The 15,132-nt window shown below is 37.2% G+C and overlaps 1 protein-coding gene and 1 long non-coding RNA gene across 2 annotated transcripts in view; one reads left to right on the top strand and one right to left on the bottom strand.

Annotated features, from left to right (window-relative positions):
- The window catches only part of LOC137049131 (uncharacterized), a 29,785-nt gene extending 21,047 nt beyond the window's left edge, over positions 1-8,738 (top strand). Inside the window, exons 2-9 of the mRNA XM_067427517.1 lie at positions 3,060-3,175; positions 6,631-6,770; positions 6,856-6,940; positions 7,029-7,194; positions 7,629-7,825; positions 8,155-8,308; positions 8,550-8,681; positions 8,734-8,738. Coding sequence (XP_067283618.1) covers positions 3,060-3,175; positions 6,631-6,770; positions 6,856-6,940; positions 7,029-7,194; positions 7,629-7,825; positions 8,155-8,308; positions 8,550-8,681; positions 8,734-8,738 — 995 coding nt within the window. The remainder of the gene's footprint in view (positions 1-3,059; positions 3,176-6,630; positions 6,771-6,855; positions 6,941-7,028; positions 7,195-7,628; positions 7,826-8,154; positions 8,309-8,549; positions 8,682-8,733) is intronic.
- Positions 8,739-9,319: 581 nt separating this feature from the next.
- LOC137046987 (uncharacterized) lies at positions 9,320-14,186 on the bottom strand. The gene is made up of 4 exons (XR_010899137.1): positions 14,034-14,186; positions 13,776-13,844; positions 11,280-11,372; positions 9,320-10,097 (listed from the first exon to the last, which is right to left on the bottom strand). It is a non-coding gene; the product is annotated as an uncharacterized lncRNA (long non-coding RNA).
- Between the last annotated feature and the right edge of the window lie 946 nt (positions 14,187-15,132).

The raw sequence follows: 15,132 nt of genomic DNA, 5'->3' as shown, positions 1-15,132 counted from the left end.
CTTCTTTACAGCAGTAAGAATAAGAATACTTGCATTCTTTTTGGTTTCGTTTTGGCTTCTCGCTTGTGTGCGTATGTTCCTGCGTGTTCGGCGGTCCTTTCCGAGGTTGGGAGGGAAGCGGCTGTTTGCTTTAGCGATGCTTCGTGTTCTTGAAGATCGGATTGTAGAAGAGAAGATTTTTGGAAGAGATGAGGCCTGCTTGGAGGGCCTGCATTGGTGGCATGGCTTAAGTGCCAGCCCCCCCCCGTGGGTGTTGGCTCCCACAGGGAGAGAGAGGAGAAGTAAGAGCCAGAGAGTTTTTCCGAGAAGAGAAGAGTTGGGGCCTGCTTGGAGGGCCTGCATTGGTGGCCTGGCTCAAGGGCCGGCCACGATGACGTGTTGGTTCAGCCAGAGAGAGAAGAGAGAGGGAGCCTGTCTTCACTGGTCTTTTAAGGTCTGGAAATAGTCCCACCCTCCAGGGTTAGACTTAACCAATGAGAGTGTTGGGATTTCCCGGCGGGAAATTCCTCAGCAGAATTTATTGCCCTTTGTTTGAAAGTTCGACTCAGTGGGTCTCTGAGTCTTCATACTATAATTAATGCAACAAACACACACTGCATTTTCTGAATAAGTGATATACATGGAAGTGTAAGTCGTGAAGTGAGCATTAATTTGATAGGAGACATGACATATATGAGGTTATCTGAACTAGTACTTTGTTAAGACAAAGACAAAAAGATGCAAAATACCATACAGAATAAACATTTTACAATACAGTTATGTGTTTACATATAATGTCCTGGGGTGCATGTTCATTTATAGATGGTTTGTCTATAATTTGAGGCAAAAGCTCTGTGTCTTAAAGTCTTTGTGTATAAGACTTCATGTGGCCACATTCTTTCCGGTCATAAAAGATCTTATCAGATGGTTTCCAGGGTAGCTGAAGAATCCTTCTCTGTTGTGTTGGGGGAAGGTCTGTCCATCAGCACACTTTCAAAACATATTTGTTAAATGTAACTGGCGATTGTGTGTTTGATTCGCCTGAGTCGCTACATCACCATTGTTGAGATTCATACACTGATTCTTGATATCTGTTTGTGTCTAATGATTGCCATAGATTAAAACCTTTAGTGCACTATTTTTTTTTAAATTCTGCATATTAGATTGCCACAACAGTGCTCATGCTATAGAATCAACTCGCCACTATTATGATTAAACAAAATGAATAACACATAAACAGAGTCTTAGACTCTGAACAAGACCAGTGATCACTAGATGATGATTACATAATCAAGCACAAAGAGACAAATCATCTGACCATGTGCTTTCTTGGCTTTCCATGCTGTAACTAAAGTGCTTTATAAACACAGTTAAAGCAGCCAGAAAACTAATGTTGGAAAGTCAAGGGTCAAGAGCCCAACTAAAGCAAACACTTCTCACCATCATGGTGACTTCAAATAAAACTATTATTTTAATTAAAACATCAACATCCACTGAAATAAAATCAGTCTGGTTGGTAATGTGTGAAGCTGGTAATACTGTTTGTGGAGTTGTTTAATCCTCTGCTGAGATCTTCAGAGATTTAATGTCTTCTTTTATCTTCAGTTGATTTCATCTAAAGCTGTGGCTGAAGTCAGCTGTAGTTCTCGTGTTTCTCTTTCCTTCAGTGATTGTGCTCATTATCATCAGGTGTTCATCATTAATGCTCAATCATCTCTTAATTATCTCATTAAGATCAACACTGCTTCAATGGTACTTTAACTCATTAGTGAGCACACACATGAACACTAGGAAGTGTTCATTTAACGTCTGCGATTTTTCTGTGTACTATTACATAAATCTTAACTGTTTAATTTACGTGTAACTGGGATTAATCAGTCACATTCAGTTTATAATTAAATAAATCTTACCTGTTTCATTTATAAATGATTTACAAATAAGATTTTTATTACTGATTCTTAGATAGTGATTCTTAGTAAGTTGATTAATTTGTTTGTTAAAATTACATAATCCAAATGCATGGAACATTTATATGCAATACAAATACATGTTTAGACATTTTTTAAATGCATAAACGTGTAAAGTGACTTACATTTTTAAGATTAACAAAAAATTGTAATTGTCAACAATATTTGCATGTCAAATTAACAAACTAGTTTTTACAGTATTTTCTCAAAAAACGTACAGGTTTTTAATACCAATATTTGTAGTTTTATCAAATACAATTTTATTATAATCACATGTTGTAAATATAACAAAATATTCTGTTTAATAGTTTACAAAATGTCACTGTGATTCAAACAAAAAATATATGCTTTTGGGTTTTCTATAATTTTCTTTTGGGATATTACATTGTTTTTCTGTAAATTTCACGGGCATAAGGTTAGATCTATTGCAGTTATTCACCGTATATAGTAAGGAAACTTTGTGTTAACCAAATAACAGTTTTTAACCGTAGCATTTTTACAACCTTTGACCGTTAAAATCACGATCATTTTTTACAGTGTATCTTCATTCACACTTTTTGAGAATCGCTTACTCTCTCTTAGCACACAAATCAATATTTAAATGTCCTTAAATTCTCTCTTTACTTACCCTCACGTTGTTCCAAACCTGCACGAGTTTCTTTCTTCTGGTGATCACGAAATGAGAAATTCTGAAGAATGCTGGTAACCAGACTGTCGACAGTAGCCGTTGACTTCCATAGTATATATATTTTGTCCTTCTGTGGAAGTCAATGGCTACTGTCAACTGTTCGATTAATAATATTCTTTAAAATATCTTATTTTGTGGTCAACAGAAGAAAGAAACTGGAGCAGGAACTTTGGAACAGTTTGAGGGTAAACATGTTTGGGTGAACTATCCTTTTAATTTCTTTTGAATACTCGGACATGTGCTGAAGTCAATGATAGACAACACTAAATACAATAGAGCTTGATCTAAATCCAGAGGATATTGTCATTTCACCCTGCCTCAAAATCCCACTCTATGGCAAATCAGTATTAAAATAAGATTATTTCCTTGCATCACAGACAGGTTACCTTTCATTGACTAATGATGTTTCTGCTTCATCTTAACAGAGGAACAAGTGGATGAAGATAGCTTTATGCTATTGGAAGACACGAGCATTGCTGCACTAATTCCAAGAATTGGTCTCAGGGTTAAATTCAAGAAATTTCATTCAGAACTTTTGGGAGTAAGTTTACACTAGCTAAAAAATGACTCTGTTTTTGATCACTTGACATGTTTGCCGACATGTTCCAAGTGCAATAAGGCAATTTCAGGGGAAACAAAATAACTTTTTGTACATCTAAGTTTGATTCATGGCATTAACAGTGCTAGCACCCACTTCAGGTGTTGTGAATCTGGCTGTAACCGAACATTCAATTACTTATGGTCATATAAGAGACACATATTAAAAGAACACATTTGTCAAACCGTTTCATCTACAACAGATATAGATTTACACAAACACATTCCAACACAGTCACCATCTGAAAACATGACCATAACAACAACACTTGTTGACTCTGAGGGCGATGAGGAAACCGAGGATTGGGATGATTTAGCGGAGGAAGATGTAACATACAGAGTGGCATGCTTCCTTGCAAAGCTTAAAGCCCAATCAAATCAAACCTATTCTGCGATTAATTATACGGTGAAACAAACATCCTCTTTGATCACTGATATTGTAGGTAACTTGCAGACCAGGACAACGGCTCTTTTGCACCGCCTTGGTCACTCAGATCACCCTGATGTTAGTGCCTTAAAGAATCACTTTGAGAGAGCTGCTGAACCATTGTTGAACTTGGATTCAGACTTTAAGTGAAGTTTTATTAACTAATTTCGGGAGGAGCACCAACAGATAATTAAACAACGGAGCTGTCAGCTAATCAAACCTAATTAACAAGGGGAGCACGGCAGATAATTAAACCTAATTGAACACAGGTGGAGCATGGTAAGCTAATCAATCTGATCAACGATAGGAGGTGTACTTATACTACAGATTTACCTCCTCTCGTTGACCATTTTTATTTTAGCATCCCTCCACCACCCCATCTCCTCACTTCAATTTAATAAACTCTCATTAGATGCCATCACAATCCATAAAACATTACAGTCTAGTTATAGAGTATCCTTATCACGGGGGGGGGGGGGATACTCTGGGTACGGGCAAAAAATCCGAGCCCGGAGCCCTCCCCCGGACAGCACGCCAAATACGCATAATCTTTACTCTATTTAATTTGATGTAAGTGGGAACTCGTGAAACAGGTGAAGTATTTTTCACAAACTGGGTTTTTCATTAAGCCAGAGACTAAGAATTTTCCAGGCGTTTCGTATGTCCAGCGTTTGGACGCTTTCCAATATGTTCCTTTGCAACCTGTCCTTAAGAAAATACTTGAAAGCCCAGGTCTTTAGCAAAATAAAGATGGTGCCCTCATTGATTACATTGATGGTGATCTGTCCAAAACAAGCCAACTGTTTTCAAAAGACCTCTCCATTCCGCTGTCCCGATATAATGATGATTGTGAAATTGTAAATCCCATTGGTCCCAAGACTTCAATTCACAAACTGGGCCTCATTTTTTTTCAGATTCGATGTTTACCACCTGAGCTGATGTCTTCATTGTCAGCATGCTTTGCTTTCTGTTGGCTTTGTACAAGTCAGACGACGTCAAGACCTATGGCATGGATTCAGTTCTCACATGCATAGTTAACGATTTGAGGGATTCAGAACAAAATGGAATTCAAATTGAGACTGAACAATTCAGTGGCACCATAAAGGTTGGTGTTGCACAGGTGTGTGGGGACAATCTTGCACTGAATTCTCTTCTTGGGTTTTCAGAGAGTTTTTCAGCAAATAGTGTCTGTCGTTTGTGGAAAATTAACAAACCAGTTCTCCACAGCCAGACAAAAGAGGATCCAAATTTGCTGCACAATGCACTAAATTATAGTCAGGATTTACAGACTAACAATCCTCCAGAAACTGGCTTCAAACGAAGATGCGTCCTAGATGAGCTTGCATTCTTCAGTGTTGTTGACAATGTTACACCTGATATCATGCATGATATTTTAGAGGGTGTTGGGCCTCTGGAGGTGAAACTAGTGCTGTCTGAACTTATAGCTGAAGGCCACGTTAGCCTGGATACTCTTAACTACAGGTTAACAAGCTTTGATTATGGTTTTGTTGATCGGTGCAATAAGCCATCAGTCCTGTCAAGTCATGAACTCAGAAACCCCAGCAGGACCATGATGCGCCAGAGTGCAGCACAAATGTGGCGTCTGTTGCGATTTCTTCCCCTTCTAATAGGTGACTTAATACCAAATGGCAACAAGTACTGGGAACTGCTGCTTCTATTGTTGTCTTGTATGGAAATGATATTTTCCCCATCCATGACTTTTGATGCCACAATTTACCTCCGAAGTCTCACTCAAGACCATCATACACTCTTCCTAGAGTTGTTCCCCCACTTGCATTTAAGAGTGAAACACCATTTCATGGTTCACTATCCATCTGCTTTTAGAAAGATAGGGCCACTTGTCAACTTCTGGACCATGAGATTTGAGGCGAAGCATAGCTTTTTTAAAAGACTAAGCCATGTCACTTGTAATTGTAAGAATGTTACAACGACCATGGCATACAGGCATCAAATGATGCTGTGTTTTCAGCTGTTGACAGGCAGGTTGTTCAAGAACGAAACTGAGATTGGTTCAGGTCAAAAGTCTGTCCTTCAGTCAGTCGAGGGTGTTCAGGATATTACTGGTAGCTTGGAAGATTTTCCCCTTTCTAGTGAGGTTTATATCCCCTTATGGATCAAGGTTAATGGCACAGTATATAGGCCAGGGATGACTGTTTTCATGTCCTGCACTACAGATGGAGATCCTCAGTTTGGTTGTATCAAGAAAATTGTCACTCTAGATGACAAAGTGAAACTAATAGTTCAGAGATGGACAACAGTTTGTTTCAGTCGTCACTACTTTGCGTATGTTGTTGTTCCTGACCAAGTTTTGGAAGCAGTCAGTGTCAGTGAACTGTATGATTTTCACCCATTACATGCAGTCGAGTCATTTGACTGTGATAATGACCATTACTATATTCCACTACGGTATCGCCGTGTTTAAGTGTTCCATGCACTATAGATGATGGGATTTTTTATTTATTTACAGATTTAAGTAGCACAGAATGTGCTTGTGAATATACTCCTTATTACATAGTTCTCACACCTTAGACACAATGGGTAGGGTAGAAAAAAATACACATGAGAATTAGAAAGGGTTTAGAAAGAGACCAATTCTGCATAGCTGAGAGAATCTCCATACAATCTTCAATACAGGTACAGGTAGTTTTCATTGAGGGTGATTCCTGATCCAGTCTGATATTTACCTCTATTTGTTTTTTAAAACAGTCTCTGGGCCATAGCCCTGTTAACCAGCAGTCATGTCACAGTCAGTCACCTATAAGGAACAATCCACCAACCCCAACTCAGACAATAGTGGAAAGCTGCCAGATGAGAACAACAAGCAACACAACCTTTGGAATAGCATGTCTTTTGATGCAATTTAACTTCAATTTTAGCCAATTATTTTTTTTAATGTTTTTTAAGAATGAATTGAATGGATTGTTTTAGTTCATGCAGTCTGCTTTTCACAGGATATACGAGAAATACTCCGAAAATCTGGAGGATCTTCAGTAATATCATCTTTAGACCGAGACAAACACCTGAGCCTCAAGGAGCGACGTCAGATGGTGCGGTTCTTAGTTTCTTATTTGATGGAAAGATTTGGGGAAAAGTGAGTACAAGTAAAATCACTTGACAAAAGCATTTTAATAAATAAACTAGTCTATTTGAATGATTTAAATAGTTTATTCGTAAAGCCCATCGGCTGAGATCATAAAGGAGATGGCTTTGGCACTAACTGCCCAGTTTCCCTGCCTGAAGAACAATGAGGGACATGGATATGTAAGTTGTGCTAATACTGATATGAAGATATCAAGAGCTGATAAAGAGTATCGGACCCCACTCATTTCTTTATATTTCTTTGCTGCAGGAGTCGTGGTATACACCTGGCCGTTATCGTCATCCTGCAACAGGTTACCTGGAAGAAAGACTCCGCAATGTGAGGAAACGTGTTCGAGCCCCACACAGTCAGAGACGGCACAGCCATACGCAGATATTCCTGAATTCCACATCCCGACCAAGTTTTCCACTGCCAGGTTAGAGCTAGGGATGGGTCATGATTTTACAGAACTGCATTATTGAAGGGTCAAGTGAAAGAGATTTTTACACGTAGTCAGTACAGAGCTCAACAAAATGGACTGCCCGATGGCCATTCAAACATTTTTTTGAACTATTCATTTTAATTGATGTGTGCCTATGAAACTACAGCGGTGGTTCTTAACTCTGGTCCTGGAATATTTTCACCAGTGCACATTTAAAGCCTTCCTCATCTGACATCCGCTTTCAGTATTGGAGTCGCTACTTAAAAGCTGATCATTTAAATCAGTTGTTTTTGATTAGAGAGAGAGATCAAATGCTAGAGAAAAGTGCAATGCTAGGGCTCTGCGAGAACCAGCTTTGGGAAATGCTGAGAGAGTTTGTCACACAGGTTTTTAAGATTTTTTCCCTCGATGTTTTGTTTTATCTGCAGAAGAGTCTGAGTCATCTTTGACTGAAGTTCACACAATGATTGAGTGGCTAAAGAATAACAGAAGCCCTCATAGCCAAGTTGAGGAGTTCATCAAACGTACAGCGCCTCATCGAGCTGCATGGATTCGAGCCTCTGGAACAAAAACTGTTGAGGAAATAAACAGAGAATATCCCAGACTTCATGACTTTCCTGGCATGGTGAGTATAATGATGTGCATTATAGGGAATTTACTGAAGGTTGTCTTGGCGTATAGTAGAAACGTACTCAGTTACTAATGTAACTTTGGTTCGCATCGATACAGTACTGCATTGTTCATCTTAAGCGTAATAAGACAAGATGTTACGGGGAAGATTCCTTTTTCTCAGACTCTGAAGCCTTTGTTCAATCACGCCGTGTAAACTGCATGTTGTTTGGTTCGCAGTAATATCGCAAGGGAACGACATACATTTTGAAAAGTAAAATGCCTATTCATTCTATTGTTATTTGCAATCTTGAAACAATATATACATTTAATGTTTTTGTTTAGATATCCCAGGACTTTGGAGTTTTATCTCCTGACAATGCAGAGCGCCTTTATGAGTTTTGGGCTCCTGTGTTCACTGACCGGATTTTACTTTTTGCTAAAAGAGAAGCCAAGGCTGCTGATGTCCTTCTAGAATGTCTGGAAACACTGCCAAATGGTAGGGCATCCTATTAAAATGACATGTAATATACCACATGTTTATGTGTATTGGTTAACTGATGTTCTGAATTTTCAGTAACTGCACAGGTAGTTTCAGGTCTGTTGACCAGATTATACTTTCATATCACAAAAATAGACTGATACTTGATTTGATCCACTTTTTTTTTTGTGTGTGTGTGTGAAAACTGTAGGCTTATCTTTTTTTCTGACTTGCATTGTCTGTACACTTGTGGTTGAAGATGTGCGTGCTGAAGTTGCCATTAAAACCCTTCCGGCTGTCTTGCCTTCATCACCGTACTGCACAGATGGGAAAATGGTCCGTCCAACTTCTGCTGAAATGAAGCGCAGCTTCACTGACATTAAACCTGGAAGTAAAAGCAACACTGCAACATCAGCTTTTGGTTTTAATTCTTTCTTTTTTAGGTTAATTTATAATGTTGGCTCTTTTAAAGGTAAACACCCACTGTTATAACTGGCTAATAACATCGCATATACACAAACATCAACACTATTGGTCACATTAAAACACACAAAAAAACATGACTTTACAGATGAAACATTATGAAATCTTTGACTTCACTTTGAGATGTGTTTATTGATGCGTTTTTATTTGCTTTTCCCATGACATCCCATTCTCCTCTGGAAGGTTATGGGTACCTACACTGTAAAAAATTTCCTGTAGAAATTACAGTAACTTACTGGCAGCTGGTTGCCAGTAACTTACTGTAAACTAACTTACAGTAAAAATACTGTATTACTATTTACAGTACAGTTGATCTTACTGTAATTTGTTTTACAGTAATATATATTTTTTACTGTGAAACTTACAGTAATTTTATTAATTTACTGTAAATCATTTCCCAATTTTCCTTTACTGTAAAACTGTACAAATTGCTAATTATTATATTTCAACAGGTCCTCATAAACAACAATAAAAAGAAGCAATGACAACTGCTTAATTTTTTTTAAATTTTGTTTTTAATCATTCAGTTGTAAAACTTTGTTTTCTGAAAGCCTGCAGCAACTTTTAAACATAACATTTTTAAGACTATTCATGAACAGATTCAGTCATAAAAACTTACAAATTCAAAAGAAGGGCTGTACAGTAAAAAAAAGAAAGTAAAAAAAGTCTACAAATAATAATAAACCAGAACAAGAAGACAAAGATTAATAATAACAGAAGAAGAAAAAAACAGGAAACAACATTTAAGAAAAAAGTTTTTGCTTAGTTATGGAAGCTTGTTTCCGCCACAGAGTGAAAAATAAAAAAGGTAACTGCAAAAAATACAAAAGATACCAATCACATCGTGTATAGAGTCGGTGGGCGGGCTTAACATAATGACGGCAGAGTTGCGCTTGCGTGCCACTAGTAAACACAGAAGCTGGAGAACGGCGGCGGTCTTTCGAATCAGCTTTGACCGCGACTCTGGAAGACTTGAGTTCAGCTTTTCTCTGAGAAAAGAACAAAGAACGGCACTGAAGTCATTCTTAAAAAGGGAAGATGTGTTCAGAGTTTAGCCGACCGGATACGGCGAAAGTTTAATATATCAACTAGCTCTGCTTCACCTTCGTTGCTCTGGTTGGTGTAGCGCTATCCTATCGCGTGCAGAGGGAGTTTGAAAGACAACTGTTCATCCGCCCCTTGGATTGAGCCGTCAATGGTGAGTTCCCAGACCAAACATCTTGATGTGGGTCTGACTTGTCAGGCTACTATCTTTCCACTTCTTTTGCTGACCTGGAACTTTGAGGAGCACTTGCTGTGGTCGGGGTTAATCCTCACAGTGGACCTTTACATAAAAGAAAGAATTTGTAAGATCATTTGATGTGTAAAAACATTTTAAACATTGGTGTCATTTACTCACACTTATGTTGTTTCAAACCCATTAGACTGGTTCATTTTCAGAATAAAAATAAATGAATCTCTCTCTCTCTTTATTTTTGTTTATCCAGTCAACCAAAGTTTTTTAGCATCAAGTGCATAAAGACAATGTTAAAGTAATCCATATGATTTGAATCCATATGCACTTTTTGAAACGGGATATTTTGGTTAAGTGGACATCAGTGGATGGACAAAAATTATGAGATTAAAAACGTCTTAATTTGTTAAAGTTTGGAACAACATGAGGGTGAGTTAATAACAGAAGTTTCATTTTTGGATGAACTATTCATTTAACTCTATTAAGATAAGAAACACAGACTGAAACACTGAGATTGCAGAATAAGTTATGGATGTGTTCATGGATTGAAGGTGAATGTTTGTTTTCGTTTTTTGAGTTCTTACATTGCATTGATTCACATTCATATACCATGAGTCTTCGGCACAAACGTGATTCATTCACGTAGTGAGTGTAACCGGTCTTTAGAGCTCCTTGATAACTATTCAAACAGCTTATAACAGCACAAAAGAAGCCTTAAACTTATTAAAGATGTAAAAGTTTGTTCATATACATTTTATATAATAAAAAATGAATGCAATTACTACTGTTGCCAAAAGTACCAACTGGGGTACCAAGTCGGTACTGAAATTCAAAAAATTTGATAATATTTGCATTTCTGAACGGATTCTTAAACACCTCTGATTCACCAGTGTTCACATACTCGTAGAATATCTGTGATTGGAGTGAATGCTAGTAGTCACATTTTTTTAATTTCAATACCAACTTGATTTTGTAGTTGGTACTTTTGACAACACTAGTAAGTACACAAATCTACAAAATGCATAACATTGTTCTGCTGGTTTTTGAATATTCTATGCATCATAGATATTGTGACTTTAAAAGGGATAGCCCACCCAAATATGAAAGTTTTCATCACTTCAAAATATTATATGTAAACATCTTCAAAATATCTTCTTTTGTGTTTTACTGAAGTAGTAAGTGATGACAGAACTTTCATTTTCATTTGGATTGCATTTGGTTGGACTATCCCTTTGATGTTTAATATTATAGCATACTGCAAGATGTACTTACCTCTGAAAACTCCAAAGTATTGGTTGCTTCCACTTGGTACTCGATGTTTCAATTGCCAGCATCAATGCATTTTTCTGTGTAGAACTGAATCCCCTAAAATAATAATAATAAATTGATAAATGTAGTGTTTAACTTCTGAAAAACATTTTTACATTTTATTTTGGTGTCAGTGACAGTATGTAGATGGAGCTTTTGTTATTAGTTTAAAAGGATAGTTTACCCAAAACTGACAATCATAATTTACTTAGGCCTACCTTTGTTATTCAAAAATGATTATCATCATTTAGTTACCCTTGTTACTCAAAACTTATTAAGGAGATGTTAAGCAGAATATTAAACATGGATGAATAATGAACATGCTACGAATAAAGCAACATGTTTGCTTTTAAAAAACTATCCTAGAACTACATGATTCTGGATAAATTGGCAATCAACTTTTTTTGTTACAAATAGAGTTCACATTTCTCCCATGGTTATGCAATTATAACAATTATAAACAACAATTATAAATAATATGAAATTTACTAGAGGTGCTGACAAAATATATTATTGCTGCTATCCATTTAAATGTTTAATTAATTTTAATTATTATTAATAGTTAATACATACATCAGTATATTAATCTCTTTTAATGAAAATGATAAACTATAACTACTATAAATACTTTTTAGAGCCAGAAATCTGACATTGACATTAATATTTATATATATATATATAGAGAGAGAGAGAGAGAGAGAGAGAGAGAGAGAGAGAGAGAGAGAGAGAGAGAGAGAGAGAGAGAGCATCTCGAATGTACAATCTTAAGCCCCGTTTCCACCAAAATTACCCGGAACAATTTGTACCAGGAACTTTTTTACAGGAACTTTTCTCCCCCCCAGACCTGCAGCTGTCTGCGTTTCGACCGCGATAAAGTTCCGAGAAGATTAGGCAAATTAGTCCGGTGATGTAGGACTGCGCGCGACTGCTCCTCTAAATCAGTGAAGGACATGTAATCATTTGTGTGTGTAACGTTACCGATTGAAAGATTTAGTGGACTGTTTACATGAGATGTTATCTAAACCGATCTGGTGTTTACATGTGATGACTTTCAATCGCAATCATTTTGTCACATGCAGTTTGTCTGCCGCACCAAAAATGTCAACGCTGTTTTCTCCAGCAGCTGGAGTGTGTTAACTGTAGCCATAGCAACTCTTAACGGCCACCAGGACTATTACAGTATTATTTATAGCTATTTGTTGTAAAGTGTAATAATCATCTCAGAAAAAAAAATCTTCTGTCAGGCGCAGTTAAAGTAAAAACTGCCTGGGGCAATATACGCTGTGTCATTACTCCAACATTATCTTCATAACTTACGAAATAAAACGTTTACCCCTCAGAAAAATGTACTTTCCTCTATTGTCAACATGAGCGCGGCGCGCGCCGTCACGTCATGTAAGGACACACACTCAAAAGTAATCGGTCAGGTCGTTTACATGGTGAAAAAAAATTAATAACGAGTATGGAAGAGATTCAAGCTTTGCTGCTTTTGCTGGTTATGTATAGGTTTACTAAAGAGGTAATTAACAACGACAGAAAAGAGCACTAATATGCAGATTCAGCAGCATATTCAGAAAGCTTGTAAAGCTAGATTTAAAATGACAATGTATATTATTATCAGCTATTACGGACATTGCACGTGAGATGGCTGAGACGACCGCGCGCCACCAGACAGAGAGCAAGACTGATATTTACTGAACGCAGAACGAACCTCGCAAAAGACTTTTAAAAATGCCGGTTGAACTGCGTGAGCTCAACCAATCAGCATGTTCAGCGCCCAAGTCCCGCCCTCGAAAGTTCCTGAACTTTGAAAAAGTACTACCTCGCGAGCAGGGCCGTTTGGAGGGGGAAATATTTACCCGGAACTTCATTTATACCCTGGTTCCTGCGGTCTAAACACACGAAGTACCACCCAAAGTTCCTAGTTCCTGGGTAAAGTTCCTGTGGTGGAAACGGGGCTTTAGATATGAAGAAACGAGGGGGGAAAAAAAGATCAGATACGAAAAGCTCTGGCTTCGTGTGGACAAAGACTGGCCCATTTGGTCGACACCGTACAGTGTACAGCCTTCAACGCTGAATCTAGAAATCAGATCGTGCTGTTCCGATCTGTTCGTTATGTGATCCGTGGCCTTTCTGTGTTTGCGGTAACTTACATGTGTGACTGAAGTGCGGAGAGGCTTTGGCACGTGCACGGGGATTCAGGAACGAACTCCACACGCAAACCTGAAGTTCGCCATGTTTTTGTGCACTTTGGCATAATTAATAAAGGCAAATAAGACGCCACAGTGCTTGCATACGAACATTGCGTGTTTTATTCTAACAATAAATGCATGCTGAACATTTATATGGGGTACGTAATAGGTTATCGGTAGACGATTGTGTAACTAAGCGGGGGTAAATGACTGACTTTTAAACTAACGTTAAACCCACAAAAGCTCGTTTTTTCACGTGAACACTCACCTGCTCATATAATGTGGTCGTCAAACCTAAGACAGAGACCAGCTTATGTCCATATTTTGATGGTGAAACCTCCATAAAAAGGAAATAAAAAAAAGAAATATTAATATTTGGAATGAGTGGCGCCACAAATCTCTCTGAGCTCTCACAGTCTCCACACAGTAACGTTATGTATGTGAGGTGGCGTTGTTTTTTTCTTCTTTTTTTGTTAAACTACAAATATAAAATATACAAAGAATAAGTAAGAATATTTGCACAAACCTTTGCAGCTGACATGTTCTTGCATCTGTGCCTGTCTTCTTTTTTCTTCCTTCTCCAAGCGGAAATAAAAGCCTTTCTGTGATTGGTCAGGTTTCGCGCTCATTTTTCTCTCGCCAAGCAAGACGTTCTGTGATTGGTCAGGTTTCGCGCTCATTTTTTTATACTGTATTTTGATTTACAGTAAATTAAAAATACTGTATTTTAGTGGTGCCAGTGGGAAATTTCCCACAATGCAACTTTAAAATACAGTAACATACTGTATAACTGTCTTACAGTAAAATACAGTTCATTTTACAGTTAATTACTGTGAAATTTACAGAAATTGCTAACAGTGTATCTTCAGTTTGACAACTAAATTCTGCATTTAAATTGACATTTTCTAAACCAACTGTGCAATATCTGGAGCAAAATGGCAATACAAATGTAATAATATAACTGACATTTTCTATTTCTACACTAGTTTTAACATATCATTTCAATGTATATTTAACATTTTATAAGTTATTAAAATAAAAATGTGTTACAATTTTTTTTAGCTTGAACAATTTAAATGTTATTTTTATTTGCAGATGAAGATCTGCTAGTAAATCTATCGCGGTTAATAGTCTAATAATAGGCATAATAATCATTTCTATTATTATTAATAAAAAAAATGAATAGATGCAATGATTGTCAAGGTATAATCCATGGAAAGTTTGTTACAATGTACGCCAACTAAAGTTGATTTATTCTTTTAAGGTTGGAACTAATCTGGTGCAATACTTGAATAGTGAGAGCCGCCAGGATCCACACATCTTGGTGCTCGGGGACAAAGAGAACTCCGCGCAAGTTTTCCTCATTTTCAACGGGGAGGCAGTTGAAGAAGAGACCTTCCTTCAAGCACTAGAGGTTTTTTTTTTTTTTTTTTTTTTTTTGAGTAAGGAACACATAACAAACATAGCATAGACATACAGTATATCACAAAAGTGTGAAGCATTAATTCGTAGCAGGGGATCCAATAATTTTCTCATAATATTTTAAACATGTTAATGACTTATTATTTTTTAACAATTTCAAAGATGATATAAATGAGTCTAATTCCACTATAAACACCTTAAAG

The sequence above is a fragment of the Pseudorasbora parva genome, chromosome 2 (genome assembly GCF_024679245.1).
Source record: "Pseudorasbora parva isolate DD20220531a chromosome 2, ASM2467924v1, whole genome shotgun sequence".
In the NCBI taxonomy this organism is placed as follows: Eukaryota; Metazoa; Chordata; class Actinopteri; order Cypriniformes; family Gobionidae; genus Pseudorasbora; species Pseudorasbora parva.
Note: the sequence above shows the minus strand (reverse complement) of the source record. Positions and strands in the feature narration are given on the sequence as shown.